The 20146-nt window shown below is 37.3% G+C and overlaps 1 protein-coding gene across 3 annotated transcripts in view; it reads left to right on the plus strand.

The window, feature by feature from the left end:
• dmxl2 (Dmx-like 2) overlaps positions 1–20146 on the plus strand; it is a 154148-nt gene that overhangs the window by 85965 nt on the left and 48037 nt on the right. For all 3 annotated transcript variants that reach the window (XM_072278191.1, XM_072278192.1, XM_072278193.1), the window contains exons 20-28: positions 2165–2334; positions 7160–7257; positions 11691–11856; positions 12330–12594; positions 13544–14628; positions 18466–18657; positions 19179–19255; positions 19529–19656; positions 19805–20053. In XM_072278191.1, the coding sequence (XP_072134292.1) occupies positions 2165–2334; positions 7160–7257; positions 11691–11856; positions 12330–12594; positions 13544–14628; positions 18466–18657; positions 19179–19255; positions 19529–19656; positions 19805–20053 (2430 nt within the window). The remainder of the gene's footprint in view (positions 1–2164; positions 2335–7159; positions 7258–11690; positions 11857–12329; positions 12595–13543; positions 14629–18465; positions 18658–19178; positions 19256–19528; positions 19657–19804; positions 20054–20146) is intronic.

Genomic DNA, 20146 nt, shown 5'->3' on the forward strand with positions numbered 1-20146 from the left:
GTCCCTCGCTATCTCTAACTGCATCTTCCTCTTTGCCTTAAGCCCTCAAGACTCTTTGCTCTGGTGCCCCTTCTCATATTTTCCCCATCATGCTTGCTATCAAAAATTTGAAAATACTAGATTTGACTGAAATGCAAACGGAGCACTTTAGCATGTACTGAAGCAGGCTGACCAAAGAGAAGGACAAAGGCAAAGTGAACCTCCTCTTTGCTAGCTTGTTGTTACCATTTATCTCCTGACATTTTGCCTCCATCCCTAGCTGTTGTCTGGGAGAAGGAACTAATTGGGAAGCTACAATGTGAAAGATAATGAGTGTTTGAAAATGTTTTGTCTGTAATAAAGTACCTTAAGTTCTCACTGTTCTTTGAAATACAATTAATCTAGGGGAAAAAAGCAAGTGATAATGTAAAGATCTTTGTTTCTTTCAAAAAAAGCTAACGTGCCAGGTCCATGGTAAAAGTGTTTTAAGTTTGTTTAGGCTTAGGCAGTATTAACCATCAACCATTAATTTATTCTGAAATGGTAATAATGGAGAACATCACTATTGGTTTAATAACAAACTTCATTCATATTTTTCTTTACAACTTTCTCCATTTTAGAAGGTATGTTGGCTGATTGCTTTGTATCCACATTACAAAAATCCGGTAATTTACCAAACTGATCTCCTTTGTGATGCAAAATAACAAGGGCATCGTTAGCAAAGGTTAACTATTCTTATCCCTGTTAAAATGTGCGCTGCTATTGGAACTGTCCACTTTCCTTGCCTGGAGGCTTATTCCATAATTTATTTTGAGTTGGCAGAATTCAGCTAAGAATTAATCTATTAACCTCTATTCAATTTCTGCTTTTTATCAGAACACTGAACTGTCCTATTCCAAGTGAATTCTAAGTTTATAGTATGCAACTTAATATGAAAACTCACTGCTTTAGCACCTCTTCTCCAGGAGCTCAGAACTTAGTAAATAGAGTCACGAAGTTATAGTTGTCTAAACCAGGAACAGAAGGTAATGATTGCAGAATAATTAGTATTGAATGGAAGTAGTTGGGGCCAAGGCAGAATAAACTGGCTTTGGTCTTTTCATTGTGTGGGTGAAGTAGTTCTCATTGAACCACAATAAGCTTAAAACAATAGTAGTCGTAGTATTGAATGATAGAACTTGTAAAGTGAGGAAATTGAGCTGCTGTTTGAGTAACATACATCTTACCTTTCAACATCTGTAGCCTCGTGTGTTTCCATGATAACATATAGATGTTGGGATATAAATAATGAGAGAAGGTAAGGAGGAAACTTTGGAGTACACTGGGAATAACACTGTAGTCATGAGTTAGAAGAAAAGCTGCCTTTGAAAAAGGGGGCACAGCAGCGTAGTGGTTAGCTTTCTAGTGCCAGCAATCAAAATTCAATTCCCATTGCTATCTGTAATGAGTTTGTTTGTTCTCCCCATGACTGTGTGGGTTTCTTCCGGGTGATCAGGTTTCCTTCCACATTCCAAAGACATACCAGTTAGTAAGTTGTAGGCATGCTACGTTAGTGCCGGAAGCATGACGAAATTTGTGGGCTGCCCCCAGCACATTCTCAGACTGTGTTGACCATTGACACAAACGGTGCACTTCACAGTATTTTTCTATATTTTGATGTTAATGTGACAAATAAAGCTAATCTTCATCTTATCTGATGACTATTATATGGAGTAAGATCATATGTAAAGAGCAAAGCAGATGAATGGAATGGTCGGCCATGCTGAGCACCACGGGCAAACTGAGAATGGGTGGTCTCGTGTATCAAAGCTACAGTCACAGATATTGATTATTGTAATTGCGTATCTTCATCCTACGGGCAGGATTAAAGGGAGATCAATATCAATATGGCTGGGAAATCATGCAAAAAAAATTAAGGGAAGATTTGATTTGTAAGAAGTAATGAAGCAGAGCATTGACTTTGTTTCTCTTGGTTATAAATATTTATGATTATTAGCTTTAACTTGTATTGCAAATAAGACTCATTCATATTCTGTTAAGATTTTTCTAGCATAGATCAATCATGATTGTAGTTTTCAGCTGCTAACTTTATACCATGAAACTGGACTGGTATTTTTGCGTATTTTTAATACAACTACTTGAGCCAAAACTCTTTGGATGAAAACATTGTTCTTGCATTTTGCAGGTTTATCTACATGCCACTTTGCCTGGGCCTTTCATTCTGAAGCTGAGGAAGAATTGCTCAATATGATCCCTGCCATACAGAAAGGGGATCCTCAGTGGTCTGATCTGAAAGCCATGGGAGTGGGGTGGTGGATTCGAAACATTAATACACTCCGCAAATGCATTGAGAAGGTATTGTGCTTCCAACATCTTACCAACTCCAAACAATAGTCATGAAAGAAGTACATAAATGCATTAAGGTAAAATGGAGTTTACATAATTTGTGACGGGAGTGTGATGTTTTGGTTAGTTAGTTACTGCCTGTTATGCCGCTGTTTTGGTTGGGGAAGCAATTAAAAATGTGTCACACAATGTAGGTGAAAATGGATTTTGTTTTTAATCTGCTTCGAATGTTTTACGTAATTAAGAAATGTTTTATGTATTTGCAATGCAAACTGATAATTCTCAGTTTAAGATGGAACATTTCATGCTTATTTCCTTATTATCTCTTCACAACATGAGTAAGTTGTGGTTATGTAGTGCTTTCTGTTTTTATATAGTCTGGTTCTTTTATAACCATATAACAATTACAGCACAGAAACGGGCCATCTCGGCCCTTCTAGTCCGTGCCGAAGTCTTACTCTCACCCAGTCCCACTGACCTGCACTCAGCCCATAACCCTCCATTCCTTTCCTGTCCATATAGCTATCCAATTTAACTTTAAATGACAACATCCAGCCTGCCTCAACCACTTCTGCTGGAAGCTCGTTCCACACAGCTACCACTTTCTCAGTAAAGAAGTTCCCCCTCATGTTACCCCTAAACTTTTGCCCTTTAGCTCTCAACTCGTGTCTTCTTGTTTGAATCTTCCCCCACTCTCAATGGAAAAAGCCTATCCACGTCAACTCTATCTATCCCCCTCATAATTTTAAATACCTCTATCAAGTGCCCCCTCAACCTTCTACGCTCCAAAGAATAAAGACCCAACTTGTCCAACCTTTCTCTGTAACTTAGGAGATGAAACCCAGATAACATTCTCGTAAATCTTCTCTGTACTCTCTCAATTTTGTTGACATCTTTCCTATAATTCGGTGACCAGAACTGCACACAATACTCCAAATTTGGCCTTACCAATGCCTTGTACAATTTCAACATTACATCCCAACTCCTATACTCAATGCTATGATTTATAAAGGCCAGCATACCAAAAGCTTTCTTCATCACCCTATCCACATGAGATTCCACTTTCAGGGAACTATACGCCATTATTCCTAGATCCCTCTGTTCTACTGCATTCTTAATGCCCTACCTTCTACCATGTATGTCCTATTTTGGTTAGTCCTACCAAAATGTAGCACCTCACATTTATCAGCATTAAACTCCATTTGCCATCTTTCAGCCCATTCTGCTAACTGACCTAAATCTCTCTGCAAGCTTTGAAAACCTACTTCATTATCCACAACTCCGCCTGTCTTAGTATCATCTGCATACTTACTAATCCAATTTACCACCGCATTATCCAGATCATTAATATACATAACAAACAACATTGGACCCAGTACAGATCACTGAGGCACACCACTAGTCACTGGCCTCCAATCTGACAAACAGTTATCCACCATGACTGTCTGGCATCTCCCATCCAGCCACTGCTGAATCCATTTTACTACTTCAATATTAATACTTAACCATTGAACCTTCCTCACTAACCTTCCGTGTGGAACCTTGTCAAAGGCCTTACTGAAGTCCATATAGACAACATCCACCGCTTTACCCTCGTCAACTTTCCTAGTAACCTCTTCAAAGAATTCAGTAAGATTTGTCAAACATGACTTTCTACGCACAAATCCATGTTGACTATTCCTAATCAGACCCTGTCTATCCACATAATTATATATACCATCTCTAAGAATATTTTCCATCAATTTACCCATCACTGACGTCAAACTCACAGACCGATAGTTCTAGGTTTACTCTTAGAACCCTTTTTAAACAATGGAACAACATGAGCAATAGGCCAATCCTCCAGCACCATCCCCATTTCTAATGACATTTGAAATATTTCTGTCAGAGCCCCTGCTATTTCTGCACTAACTTCCCTCAAGGTCCTACGGAATATCCTGTCAGGACCTGGAGACTTATCCACTTTTATATTCCTTAAAAGTGCCAGTACTTCCTCTTCTTTAATCATCATAGTTTCCATAACTACCCTACTTGTTTCCCTTACCTTACACAATTAAGTATCCTTCTCCTTAGTGAATACCGAAGAAAAGAAATTGTTCAGAATCTCCGCCATCTATTTTAGCTCCACACATAGCCGTCCACTCTGATTCTCTAAGGGACCAATTTTATCCCTCGCTATTATTTTGCTATTAATATATCTTTAGAAACCCTTTGGATTTATTTTCACCTTACTTGCCAAAGCAACCTCATATCTTTTAGCTTTTCTAATTTCTTTCTTAAGATTCTTTTTACATCCTTTATATTCCTTTAGCACCTCATTAACTTCAAACTGCCTATATTTATTGTAGATCTCTCTTTTTTGAAGTTGCTAAGTAGCTAATATTTTTATTTTGGTAAAATTCTGGCTAATTTACATTTTATGTGTGGGAAAAGTCACATATTAATTGCCAGTAAAAATAGAGTTACATAATTAAACTACTGACTGGATTATCTTAAACCGCTTTGGTATAGTCTTTAAGTGATTATTAAGTATGCATATCTCTTAATTTAGTACAGAATTAAGCAGTTAAGAGTAACACTATATTTAATTTTAGTCTGAATGTTCAGTTATCTAGACTTGGCTTGTGTCATTAGAACCAGAATAAGTGAAGTCAGGAGGTGAAAAGTTACTTTTTAGGTAAATGCTAAGTTCAGTTTAATTATGATGGGGGGGAGGGGAACCTTCCTGGAGCCTCACTGTCTGGACTTGTAGATTATAATAACAATTTGCCGAGGTATCATATGCTGTCAATGTCCATTGTCCTTTGATGATGGGCGGATATGTATTTAGAAGAGAAAATTGAAAAAGAAATCATTCTGAAAGTAGTCTGTGCTGGAATTGTACTTGGGCACTCTCGTACCTGATCCCCCAACTCAATTAATCCGCCTAGGGTCTAGAGTTAAATCAAATCCTGTATTGATTCATCCCTGGTTTATTACCCTCACTGAGTGAAGAGTGTTTCTCCTTGCTTCTTTTATGAGTTTTAATAATAATGTTTATTACATTATTTTTATGGCACTGCTAACGAAACGTTGACAAAGTGTACAGTATTACAATAACAACATTAAAATGGCTTCAGGTTTGGAAGAAAATATTTCTATGTTTGCTCATAAATTGTAAGGACAGAGCTATCAATGAAAATCACTATTAACCATGGTGGTAGAGTGGTAATTTTGATGTAGAAGTCTAGCAACAATGGAGCAGTCCTCAAATCACAAATGTCCATCACAGCCACTTTAAATTGGATCCTGTATTTCCAATTTAAACTTGTTATTGCCCTCAACCATCCCTTCCCCATCACCATGGCCTGTGGTCTGGCCACCTCCCACAAAAATTGTTTCTCTGATTCTGGCCTCTAGTTCACAGTTTATCCTATCCAGACTCCTTTGCTTCCTCGTCTTTATCTCCTCTAAAAGCACTTTAGTCAATTTTAATATTGTTTCTTTTTATAATCTGGATCTGTTCTTTTTGCACTCTGAAGAGTTTTGCAACTTTTCTCTATAATAATGCCATTATGTGATTGTAACCTATTGCTGTCAATATGTATATTTTGAAATTGTCTTGTGCATTTTGTCCTGGCTTTTAGTTTTATTAACTATCTGTAAAATTAATTTATTCTTTAAAAATATTATAGAAAGTAAGTAAATTTAGGAAAATCTTCATTGTTGTGCAACATATGCACTGGAGTATATCATTTCTTTGTCTCCTTTGCTGAAGTAATTTTAATTAATCTGGATTCCAAAGGGTATCAAATGGTAGTGCCCAGTCTTGCTAGATTCTGTAGTATTGCACTGGGCAACCTACTACCTGTGCTGCTGTAGACAGACTTGGGGTAGTGTTGAAAAGCAGTACATTTGAATGGGCATTTGCAGTTGGAAGAATTTGGAGCGCAAGTTTTTTTTTGCATACTTCACTTCACATTTGTCAATCTGTAAGTGTTTACTATAGGTTATATTTACATATTTTGATTAGCATTCAGAACATAGAACAGTACAGGCCCTTTGACTAATGATGTGCTGACCTTTTAATGTACTCTTAAGATCATTCTAACCCTTCCTTCCTACATAGGCACATGACTGATAGAAAAGGCTATCTAAGGGTTTCTTAAATGTCCCTAACCTAATGTATCTGCCTCCACAACTGACTGAAAATAAATTATGAACTTTGACAAAAGGCAGAGCTCTATCTCCTGGTTTCTAGCATACATGGGGACAGGACAAAAGTTTGGCACCGACTATGTTAAAGACAATAGGTGAGATCAGGATCCAGCCCAGTCAACTGCTGGTGGTTAGGGAACTTGGGTAAAAGTTAGGTTCAGCACAGTCTGCCTTATTAAATTACTTCTAATGGCATACTAAATGCAATGTTTAACCCTTAGCATAATAGCCTAGCATGAAGCTTTAACTTTAAATCTGTGGATTTCCTTCACATAAATGTTTCACAATTCCATATCTGTATAATATTGTAAATGTTAAATTTTGCTCTAAACTTTCGCTTGCGCATATGTTGAAATTGCAATTTTAAGCAAATATTTTGAATGCAATTGGGCAAGGTTGTGAATTCTTAAATGAGATTCACATTAAGCATGATGTGTTGTCATTACTGAATGCTGACACTGTCTTGGAGCTGGTGTCAAGCAGAAAATATTATTGTAGCTAAATTTGATGCTGATGATGAGCACCGTTGCTATATTCATAACTACGATGCCCCAGCACAACAATTGTCCACTTTAACCAATCTCTTCAGTGTTACTGGTATAGAAATGGGAATACTTCTTTCCTCTTTCCCATACAGGTTGCTAAAGCTGCTTTTCAACGAAACAATGATGCATTGGATGCTGCGTTATTTTATCTTGCTATAAAGAAGAAGGCTGTACTCTGGGGTTTATTCAGGTCAGTTTAGTTGTAAAGTGTATGCAAAGGACAATTATAAATGGAAAATTATGAAGTCATTTCACTTATCTATTCTTTCAAGTTGTGTCTTTCCTACAAATGATCAGAGCTAACCCTGAAGATTCAGACTCAGATTCAAGATGCCTCTTGGGGAAATAAACATCTCCCTTACGTAAATCTCAGTGATAAGATTTTTTATTTGTATTTCTTCTGTTACTGATTTGACTAGGTTGGTCTGAGAAATTGTTGATGTTTAATGGCATCCTGTTTTTAGTCTTGATGCACTTTCTCTTTAAGTCTGAAAGAATATTTCAGTTTTTCTATCTTCTGCTCAAATATTGATATCCTGTTCCTTCAATGCTCTTTGAAACTAAATGATATTTGGTATTGATTGTGCTATAACCAGTCTTTTCATTTGATAAGTGTTTTGTTATCTGCATGATTTTTTAACACGGGTGAGCCTAAATCTGCAGTAATGCATTTCTGTGGTGTTGAGTGTGCACATACAAGGGGTGATTGAGAAGTTCGTGGCCTAAGGTAGAAGGAGTCAATTTTAGAAAACCTAGCACATTTATTTTTTAACATAGGCCTCTCCTACATGTACACACTTAGTCCAGTGGTCATGGAGCATACGGATCCCTTCTTTGTAGATGTCGGCGTCTTGGACCTCCGGAAAGTGGCCCACAGCGGGGGTGATTGATAAGTTTGTGGCCTAGGGTAGAAGGAGATGAGTTATTAACTTCAAACTTTCAGCATAATCACTCAGAGTTGAACTGCACATGCATGTAATGAGAGCTGTATAACTCATCTCCTTCTACCTTAGGCCATGAACTTATCAATCACCTCTGCTGTGGACCACTTTCTGGAGGTCCAAGACGCCGACTTCTGCAAAGAAGGAATCCGTATGCTCCACGACCGCTGGACTAAGTGTGTAGATGTAGGAGGGGACTATGTTGAAAAATGTGCTAGGCTTTCTAAAATTGACTCCTACCTTAGGCCACGAACTTATCAATCACCCTTTGTATATCTGATAATTTTTCATAAAACTTTTAGATATTGTTGTCATTAGGCTATCTTGAATAGGTTTATGTTTTTTTTCAGCAACAATTGTCATCTATTGCACTTCATTGTAAATATGTCTGTTGTGACAAGCAGAATTTATTTAGTTCTGGCAAGAGCACTTGTGAGAATACGGGCAAATCACAGAAAATAAATTTTTTGCTTACTAATATTTTGTTTCAAGTCAATAATATCAAGGAAGTATCCAAAGGAAACTCTGATATTTTTCCAGTGACTGGTTTTTACCTCCAAATGTAGGATACAAGAATAGGAAAGTTGTGCTAGAAAGCAGTGGCTAACCACAGCTAGATTACGGCATACAATTCTATTCATCACATATCAGAATGATGTACTCACACTAGAAAGTACAGAAAAAGTAAAAACTGCCAGAACTGAAGAAATTTTAGTCATCACTTGGAAATGGTTGGGTCTTGGTTGTTTTATTTGGAATTAGGGAAACTGCTGCATGTTTGGTTATCTGTTTTTTAAAAAAAAGGACAAATCAAAAGGATCATGCCTAGCATTGCAGAGAGGCCAGCAACCAGGAGATGCAGATTTAAAATAATTGATAGAAATATGAGAATGTTCTACATAAGTTGATGTGGTCTGGAACTGCCTGCTTGAAGGAATTGTGCACAATTTTTGGTAATTAAACAGTACTTGGTTGTGCACTTGAAATGTTGAAACTGACAGCCAAACTAAAACTGGAAAGTGAGATTAGGATGGTAAGTTTTTCTTTGGCCAGCATTGACACAGTACGACATTTGTATTTTTTTTCTCTCTGCAATTCAGTGTCAAGGCTACAGGAAGCACGGGAGGTTGCATTCTCTAACGTCCTATCATTTCTCCTTCTTGTCCACAAGATATTATTGGTGCAGACTGAATTGATGGCATGCTTCCTTTAAAAAGGATGAATAAGAACACTTTGAAGTTTTGGACAATAACTAGCATTTTTGGAGACCTCCAAGTAGAGTTCAGAGGGTCAGGATCTTGTCAGGCTGAACGCCTTTATTAACTAACTTTTGTGTTTTGCTTCTCTACAAGGACAGATAGCACCCGTTTCCTCTAAATTCCAATGACGTACAGGTTAGGGTTAATGAGTTGTGGGCATACTGTGTTGGTGCTGGAAGCATGAGGACACTTGCAGACTGCTCTCAGCACATCATCAGCTGTGTTGACCATTGACGCAAATGATGTTTCGATGTACATGTGACAAGTAGATCTAATCTTATCTTAAAAAGTGGGCTGGACATTTACCACTGATATAATTGAAGGTTTACTACATTGAGGGAGAAGCCATGAATGAAAGCAAATAATTTATTTAACTCGTGTCATAGAGTCATGCCAAGCCTATGATGGCCATTAGGTGCCCACTTTCACTAATCCCATTTTATTTACTCCACTTTCTATTCAACTGCTTTCAAATTCTACATTTATTTACTAGGAACATTTTTAATGGCCATTTAACCTATCAGCTGTGCATCTTGGTGATGTTGCAGTGAACTGGAGTAAAAAGAGAAAACCTATAAAGTCACGTGAAGAACTTGTATAGACAGCATGGAGGGTCAGAACTGAAGCCATGTCATAGGAGCAGTGAGGCAGAAACTCTACTAATTTCACCACTGTTTCGCATTCCAGTGCTGTACTAAATATCCAGTGATGACAAATTCAGAACAATATGGTGCAAGTTCCCAAACGTGTAATCTTTGGGGAATGACATCAATTGCATATGCCTGTAATGTATAAATATTTGTCTTCACATTTTGACCCAAGGTGATTTTTTTTAAATTGGCTTGATGCTATACAGAGTGATATGGAATTCAATTTCTAGGCATAGTGTTTCATACTGTCTCACCTAGATACAGCATACAAGGAATTAAAATTAGCAATATGAATTGATTAATTTATTATTTACCTTGTAGATTGCATCTTTGGAAATGAATACTAAGTTACAAGAATATAAGGGGTCAAATTTTTATAGGATGAGCCACACTTTAAAAGAAGTTGTTCATTATAAAAGTTGGTTTTAAGTCCATCACTAAACTTCCTGTTACTGTCTGTAAGAAGTTTGTATGTTTTCCCTGTGACTGTGAGTTTCCTCTGGGTACTTCTGTTTCCTCCCACATTCCAAAGACATACGGTTAAGTAGGTTAATAGCTCACATGGGTGTAATTGGGCAGCACAGGCTTGTTGGGCCAGAAGGGCTTGTAACCATGCTGTATCTGAAAATAAAAATACAGTAAATAAAGGCTAAGACACAAATTTGTTGCAGTATGTTATTAGTTAGCTGGTGTTAGTGACCAGAAATACATTGGTGGAATAATGCATGCTATATGGTGTAGAAAGTCACATATTGTACCATTGAATATATTTTCAAATGTGGTTTCTACAGTAAATCATCAACTTGAGAGATGCGCAACTTTTGAAGAATGAAAAGAATGCATGTTAGGTAACTTGGGATAGAAATTATTCAATATGTGTAAACTTTATAAGAAATTTTGACTTTGTAATTTCCCACTATGGTGAAAGAAAGCGAAGAAGTCATGAGGAGAGTATTCCAGTTGAAGATAGTTAAGGAGAGAAAAACTATCAGATTGCTGAAAAAGATTATGTGGATGGGGACTGTTAGGGAATTGGCAGAAGAGTGGAGAGAGAACAATTGAGGAAGTAGTTAGGGAAGCTGGTTGGAAATGAACTAGAAGAAGATTGAAAAGGATCCAAGGAGAAATTTGGAATGGGAGGGTGCATAAAAGATAGGATACTGAGAGAGAAGCAGAGGTTAAGGATGGGGAGGGGCAGTGTTGGGGAAGATGATTCATGGAATAGGAGAATTGAAGTTTGTTGAGGGCTCAGGGATCACACTTGCCATGAAGGAAACTTGAAGAAAATGAAATCCATCACAAACCTGGAAGGTTTAGGCAGAAACAAAGAAACTTATCTGAGAATGACCTAAGATAGAAGAATTTGACTCTGATGGTCTGACAATATCCTTGACACTTTTAAATAACACGGGGATAGACTGTAATTGTTTGGTCAAGTACCACACTTGACCAAAAAAAATTGCTCTAAGTGATGTCAGTTGTGCTAGGTTCATTAATTGATGGCACTATCCTGGCTTAGGTCTATGTGTAATGCATTATACACAGGGAAGATCATGCAACCATTTACAGTATACATGCATGTGTTGTGTGTAAGAGGTACCCAATTATACTTGATGAATTGGTTCAAATAAAATTCCATTATATTGTTCATAACATCTTCAAAATAATAAACTGTGGTTTGTTTCCCTGATTAGTGGAATGATACTAAAGCACAGTTACACATTTAGCACATGCAGTGGAAATATAATTCAAAAGTTATTTTTGTTTCCTCAGATCTCAGCAGGATAAGAAGATGACTGAGTTTTTCAAACACAATTTTAGTGAAGACAGATGGCGTAAAGCAGCTTTGAAGAATGCATTTGCTTTGCTGGGTAAACAGCGCTTTGAGCAGGCTGCTGCATTTTTCCTTTTGGCTGGTTCTTTAAAGGATGCCATTGAGGTATTGTTGATTTTCCTTCAAAGCTTGCTTAATTTTTTTCCAAAGTAACCTAGCCAAAACAGTATTTTATTATTTGCTATCTGCTGTAACAGATATCATTAGAAAATGTTATCTTTATAGGACCAAGATTGTTTAAAATAAACAGTTTTATCAGTTCATTTAAGTTTAATGCCACTTAATGCTGAAATATCATTTCAACTTTAGTTTTAATTGTCATTCAACCATACACATGAATACAGCCAAACAATACAGCATTAGATGTCTAGAAATTGAGTGTTTAAAGTAAACCACATTTCATGTACTGCTGTAATACACTTGATGGTGGAAGGAGGAGAATGTTTTTCTTGTATTTTTAACATTCAGATATCCACATATTTCAATGTACAGTACAATTCAGTTATTCATTCAGACTTGCATGAATGTTTGTCTGACTTTTACTGTCATACTGAAATGCAAAGATTATGCTTTGACAGGTGATCTTGGAAAAAATGGATGATATCCAGTTGGCCATGATTATTGCAAGATTGTATGAATCTGATTACGAAACTTCCTCTACTTGTAAATCTATCCTCTATGAGAAGGTTCTTGGCTGTAAGCCAGGTGGGTCTGAGTTTGCACCAAGTAAACTGCACCCAGATCCATTCCTGAGGAGTATTGCATATTGGACAATGAAAGATTATTCCAATGCATTGGACACGTTGCTAGAACAGCCTACAAAAGGTACCGAAGAACATCCAGGTATGAATGCCCACTCTGCACTTCTTGTTTAAATGAAATATGCAATTAAATTAATTGGAAAAATGGAGACATAAGAGACTGTGGATGTGAGAAATCTAGAGCAACATGTAAAGGACAGTCAGCATTTTTGGTTGGGATATTTCTTCAGGACAGTATGACCCCAAATGTCAAGTGCCCAGTTGCCTCTATAGATGCTACCTAACCTACTGATTCCTCTATTTCCTCTATGTGTTACTTGTAGGAATAATATGTGCATATAAAGTTTCTTTTAAATCATATTGGCCAAAGTGTTATGTTACAAGGTATATTTTTCTTTAAGTTTAAGTACCATGCATTCTCCTGTATACCAAAATGATAATTTTTGGAAAAAATGCCACCAGTCTTACTTGGTAAAGATAACCAGTGGCATCTTTAAGCAAAAGGCTTTCACAGATCTGCAGATGAAGTGATTACAATGATCGATTGGATTCTAGTGACTCTGATTATAGTTACAGAAATTGACACTAATATTGAAAGCAAAACTAATATTGCCTCACTTATTGAAACACATGCTCTGCCCCCAGCCAAATGAACCCTGTCCTCTGACCTTAGCTACTGCCAGTTGTTGGTTTTGTGTTCCACTACTTGTTCTCAGAGGCCACCTTGTTAGTTCACACAAACCTTCCCCATTGGCACTCATTTTACATCGCCTACTCCACCTAAGCTTGCTCTCTTATCACAGAAACCATCATTTACCATTATGTTGCCAATGGTCACTTCTGATTGTTGTAGTTCCGGTGCATTACCTCGTTGGAAAAAGGTCTTGAATCTCAATATCTGGGGCTCTAGCAACTTCACTATTCATGTAGTGTAATTGCCCCATATGGGCGTAATTTATGAATTTTGACTTGGTTGTACCTAACCTAGTAAATTGGAAAAAATATTTATTGTAGTGTCTATTATGTTTCAGGAATTCTCATAAAGTCTTGCAATCCAGCAGTCTTCAGTTTTTACAATTATCTCCGCGCTCATCCACTACTAATGAGAAGACATTTTGCTCCTCCTGAAGGGTCATTGGCTACTTTAGGACTTGCAACAGAGAAAATCAGTGAAGATGAAATTAACCTCATTGAGAGGAAATTATTTTTCACCACGGCAAATGCTCATTTTAAAGTTGGTTGCCCAGTCTTGGCTCTTGAGGTACTGTCTAAAATCCCCAAAGTCATGAAAAAATCAAAGCCATCCTTGACAACTGAAAGCTCTAGTATGAGTGTCCAAGATCAAAATGGTGTAGTAGAAAACAAAAGAAGCACTATTGGTACAAACTGGCCACAGACTGTGATAGGCGCGCCAGGCTTGGAATGGGAAACCAGTAATTCTGCTGGCATTGACTGGAGTGCACCAATAGTGACATTTTCTGATGAGCCACTAAAGCTTGAATGGGATAATGATTTAGAAGATGACTATGAAGAGGAAGAGGCAGGTGGTTTGAATATGAAAGATGCAGAAATGGTGAAAGAAGCTAACATTGAGAAAGGAGTTCCTCAAGAGTTCCACTCAGTTCCAAGAGAAGATTCCACGTCTTATGACTCTCGAGTTGATGTAATAGCAGAACAGTTAAAATTCAGAGCCTGTTTGAAAATTCTAATGACTGAACTTAGGACATTAGCTACAGGATATGAAGTAGATGGAGGAAAGCTTCGATTTCAACTCTACAACTGGTTAGAAAAAGAAATTCATGCAATGCATCAAATCTGCAATTATAAAACCGAAGTGAAAGATTTGATTGTTGAAATAAATAAAAAGATCAGTGATTCATTTGACCAAGATGAAGTAACTGAGAGTACAGAAGCGGCTTCATATGAAAGGCATCAGATTGATCGGAGGAGGCTCCAAGCAAAACAAGAACATGCAGAAAGGAGGAAATGGTGGTTGAGGAGAAATCAAGCTCTGCTGAGAGTCTTTCTTAGCTACTGCAGCTTGCATGGAGCTCAGGGTGGTGGCTTAGCCTCAGTCAGAATGGAACTTGTCTTCCTTTTACAAGAATCTCAGCAGGTAAAATTCTTAAATGGTCTTTTAATGGTAGAACTCCATAAAATAGTATGGTTTTAACTGTGAGAATCTAGAAGATGTATTTACTAATTAATTACTAATGATAAGGATAAATTTTGGCATCTTGCATGTTATCTAATCAGTAGGTAAAGCAGAGTGACCTAGAAATTTGTATGCATAACACAAGTTGGAAAATCACATCGATATGGAGCTCAAGCAATTTTGCTCATGCTCTGGTTAACTTTTTGGCAGCCTCTGATGTTTTGTGCTCATTTTTGGATGAAAATTTAAAATATACATTTTTTTTTCTTCACCCCCCCCCCACCAATCAATTCAAATGATGAAAAATGTACTTCGTACATTGTATTATTGCCTACATGAGGGGGAGTTTTCAAACACATTGGACTGAGAAATATCAGTCAGTATTCACTAGCTTTTGCTGACAGTAGTTGGTTAGAAGACCTGTAATGAAAAAACAATATTTATTGCTGGGCAATGTGCAGAGTGCTATAGAGATGTGCTACGTAGTAAATAGCTTACTTTGCACACAGTTAATGCTGAAGAATGATGCTGTTTTACATCTTGAACCACCTTGCTGCTGACCAAATTGACTCAGAATGTGAATTTGTCCAGACGCAACACAACTCCTCCTCCTGATAGGGACCACAGATATAGGGAACAATCTTTCACATATCACTGTCTGCGTGGTGTTAATTTGATGAAAGGCTATGGGTCTAAGCTGTTCCATTGAAAAGATATGCTGAATTGTGAAGGAAGTACTGATACATGCAAACATGAGGAAATCTGCAGATGCTGGAATTTCAAGCAACACACATTAAAGTTGCTGGTGAACGCAGCAGGCCAGGCAACATCTCTAGGAAGAGGTACAGTCGACGTTTCGGGCCGAGACCCTTCATCAGGACTAACTGAAAGAAGAGCTAGATCTCTTACTAGCTCTTCTTTCAGTTAGTCCTGACGAAGGGTCTCGGCCCGAAACATCGACTATACCTCTTCCTAGAGATACTGATACATGCACTTATTATTGGGTGTTCACTGTCCAAGTACACTTCACTGATGTGTATAACTGCCATTATTTTCACGGGTTAATGTACTGATTTTATGTTCTACTGATGTGTGCAGAAGACACTTCCTAGGTAACAGGCTCTAAACCGGTAAGGAAAACATTTACAGGTTTCATTGAAGGGTCCTCACAGAAGACACTATCCACCTAGGGTTTACATGGAGCCACTGGTTAGACTTGTGTTTATTCCAGGTCACAGCTATTTTTATCTTGCATACTACAGTTTGCTGCTCACTTCGGTATTAGAGAAATGCTCTTCAAAGTATCTTATCTGCTTCTCAATTGACCTTTAGGAGAATGGCTGACTAAGCAAAGGCATTGGTGGTCATTTGCAGACTTCCTCAAAGTACATACACACATTCAGGAGCATCATTTGTCGCCAGTATAACAAATCAGTCAGTCACAAAGATTGCATATTAATGCCATAGTTACAATGAGAGCAATTGCAGTTTACTATGGTGTGCATTTTTATTTGAAATTTTTGATAAAGAGGTCTTGATTCAATGGTGAGAATATCCAAGGTAATTAGAGAACAGGGTCTGCTGCACAAACGTGGTGATCACAGATTTGTGCACATGGGTATGGGATGCACAAGCACTGTAGAGAGGACCTTTCCCACATCACTATATGTATGAAGTGATAAGTTGATGCCAATCAAGGATGTGAGCTGTTTCATTGAAATGAATTTGAGTTATGAAGAAAGTACTGATATATGCATTTAATGTTGGGTGTCCACTGTCTAAGTACGCCTCGGTGATGTGCAACCCAAGAGCTATTATTTTCACTGGTTAATATACCAATTTTCTGTTCTACTGATGTGTACAGGAGAGATGAGCAGAAAACGTAGCAGTGATAATAAAAGAGGGAGTGTCAGAGCAATGCAAGTGAAGGTGGTAAAAGACAAGTATTTTTGTGTGAGAGCTGAGGTTTGAATTTATTATAAATAGAACTATTAGCAGAATATCAAATGTACATGAAGTCTAGAATTCTGCAACAAACTTCCTTGAAACTGTCTTGTCAAGACATTTTCTTCAATAGTGATTTTACAAGGAATGTTGCACCAAGTTGAGGCCACTCTGGGAGCTTCTGTCAGTGTTGCCAACATGTAGTCTTGTACGACACCTTAATGCACAATCCTGTGCGAGGTGTCTTAATAGCCTTTAAAGATCTTGGCCAGTAAACCCAAGTGGCCATTCCCTGCCCTTTGAATCTCAGGCACAGCCAAATGAATAAAACAGTGATCTGTGGTTGGTAGAGTGCTATTGGTGCTGCTTGAGTTGATGTTACACCTTCCTGAATATGTGCAAATATCTCTGAAAAATTGGACTAGAGTTTTCTAGTAACATTCAATGTCTCTGAAAAGAGCAAGTTATACTGTACAAGGGTGCCAGCTGATGTTGTTTTTATATTCCATGTTTCCATGCTTTGATGTTCCACATTCAAAAGAAAGGAAAGGACAAGTACACTTTTGGTTGTAAAGCCTTTCAGGGTTTGTTGGGTCATGAAAGGAGCAATGTAATGTAAACCAATACATTTTTGCTATCCACTTCCTTTCTGCCAATAGAGGTCATATCAAGATTCATTCCCCTTTTTTTGCACAGAGTTGCCTAGAGATTTCTGGTGGGTAGCATTGACACTACATGCAATATATGGTTGTATCACCACATTGTTTACAGCCAAGAGAATTCCCAACCAGTCAAATAGGTGTTGGGAAAAAAATATTTGGTTTACCAGATACTGATTCCCATGCTCCCTCAGGCACCATGGACCCCTCTTTGAAATCTATCAGGTTTGCTGGAACTTTATTATGCTGCTGTGCTGTGTAGCATTAAAAATAAATTGTACATACTGAAGTATTAATTGGAAATACATCCAATAGTCCAAAAGATGTGTCCATCAGACACCATAGTGATGAGTTTTACTGTAGTTTGTGTCATATTAATGCCCGTGTTACAATGAGAGCAATTGCAGTTTACTGTGGTCTGCATTTTTATTTGAAAGTGTTGGTGAAGAGGTCTTGATTCAATGGCGAGGATATCCAAGGTAGTAGAGAACAGGGTCTGCTGCACAAACATGGTGATCACAGATTTGTGCACACGGGTATGGGATGCACAGGCACTGTAAGGAGGACCTTTCCCTGCAGTGTAAATAGAAAAAAGGTAAACTGAAGATGTAAATTAAAAAATCATGAAATATATTGTAATAAGAAATTAAATTTGTTGCTTTGGACTTTTATCTAGACTGTGAAATATACATTTTTGAGGCTTCCGGTTTTCTAGGGCTTTATTTTGCATATTCAGTATTTTCAAAGTAATTTTAGACATAGTTGTGTAGCAAAGAATTCCTTATTTCTTCACCTTCACACTGGCCTGGTAGGATGGAAAGTTACTTGTAGTACTAAAAATATCAAATACTAATATTTTATGTCTTAGTGATTTAATGAAGAATTTAAGCAACCTACTTGACCAGTTAATAAATTCTCTCATTTGTTTGTTCCAGGTGTATTATCAGTGATTAATCTTCTTGGAGCAGTTCAAGAAGATGATCAACCTAAATAGAATGTGAGGCAGCCATTGGTGTTTATCTAAACCCCTCAATCCATGTTTCTATTAATAAGGAATTGTTATTTCACCAGAGTTTTTACTTCACTGTGAATGAATTGCTGATCTAGAAGTTTTACATTATTCTTGTACAATGTTAATCTATTGTAAGGCAATATGCGTGATTATTCTAATACTGATTTTATTGTCATGTGTTAGGAAACCACTGTGAAACAGCTTCAGTCCCCTCTTCCTTTACCTACGACTTTGCCCCTCCTTTCTGCAGCCATTGCTTCAACGAAAACTGTGATAGCCAATCCCATCATGCATTTGAGTAATCACATCCATGATATCTTGTACACAGTGGTACAGATGAATTGTCCACCTCTCCCAGGACTTAAGGATGATACGGTAACAATTTTATTAGAGCTTGCTATCTTTTAAAATACTAATTTGTATCGGTTTCAATTGTTACTTCTGTTTAAGAAAAGGGAAATCTACCAATGAGATTTTCTTTGAGTAAAAGAGAAGAGTTCACTTTGTTTCAAGCTGTCACGTTAAGAAAAATTTTGCTAGTTATCCAAACCAAGCCAGAGACATCTGTGGTACTTCAAGTATACAGTTGATGTCTAGTTTGGCTCCTTAATGATACTGGGAAAATTAAAGTGCTCATTCATTACTTGGCTGTAGTTACTCTCTTTAAATTTGCTGTGGGCAGATATACTACACAGTTTTAGCTGGTTGAATTTTTGTGGCAACCCTGTGCATACATTAGAGTCATTAATTCTTAACTATTCTAATTGTTTCAAAGTATTTCAAATTAAAGTGATCGTTGTTGAAGAGAAGCAGTGATACAGAATAATATTTGTACTAATATGAGATGTTTCTCCAAGCTATCCTTGTAACTCATACTGTATTGCATTTCTTATTAGGTTTTTATTCTGCACACTTCAGCAGCTTCACTGTCGGCCTGCATTTACCAATCTCTTTGTGACAGCCACAGCTACAGGTAAATGTGATCATTGTGATCATTTTCTTCAAATTAAGAAATGATAAGAAAAAGAGTTCGATTTTTTTTTCTGCAAGATTATATGGATCAAAATATTTATTGACTCATCTGGACACTTTCAGAGCAGAGAAATTAACTGGTGACTTTAAATGAATATCTCCACATTGGTTTGTATAGTACAGTGATCTAGAGTGGTTATGTTGTCTCCTCTTAAAACAACAAAATTAATTTGTTTATAGATAAGCTTTTTAAATTATGAATTTGTTTCAACAGTCAAACAGCCACAAACCTGTTTACAGGGATGGTTTATCAAGGGCTTCTATTGGGAGAAAGACGTAGACTACGGACGGAAAGCATTGAAGAGCATGTAACTCCAAACTCTTCACCTTCACAATGGCCTGGTAAGATGGCAAATCTTTTTTTTTAAACTCAACTACAAATTTTGATTTCTTTTTACTTAGTGATTAGATAGTTATAGATAAGATGATGTAAGAACTTGTCATCTTCCTATTTGACTGGTTAATAATTTATCTGATTTGCTTGTTTCAGGTGTTTCATCACTGATTAATCTTCTCGGATCTGTTCAGGAAGATGATCAACCCAGACTGAATGTGTTGCTTTGCGAGGCAGTGATTGGTGTTTACCTGAGTCTCTTGATTCATGGTCTTGCTACTCAGGATAGTAATGAGCTCTTTCGTTTAGTTGCTCATCCACTCAATAATCGAACCTGGGCTGCAGTATTTGGAGGAGGTGCAAAAACTATAATAAAACCTAAAAAGCGGCCAGAAATTGCACCAGGTAGGTCAGTTTCCTTCAAAACAGCAGCAACGGCTTGCATCTTTACAGAATATTTAATCTTATAAAGTATTCCAAGAAGCTCCATGACTTGAC

Source organism: Mobula birostris, chromosome 14 (assembly GCF_030028105.1).
Source record: "Mobula birostris isolate sMobBir1 chromosome 14, sMobBir1.hap1, whole genome shotgun sequence".
Classification (NCBI taxonomy): Eukaryota; Metazoa; Chordata; class Chondrichthyes; order Myliobatiformes; family Myliobatidae; genus Mobula; species Mobula birostris.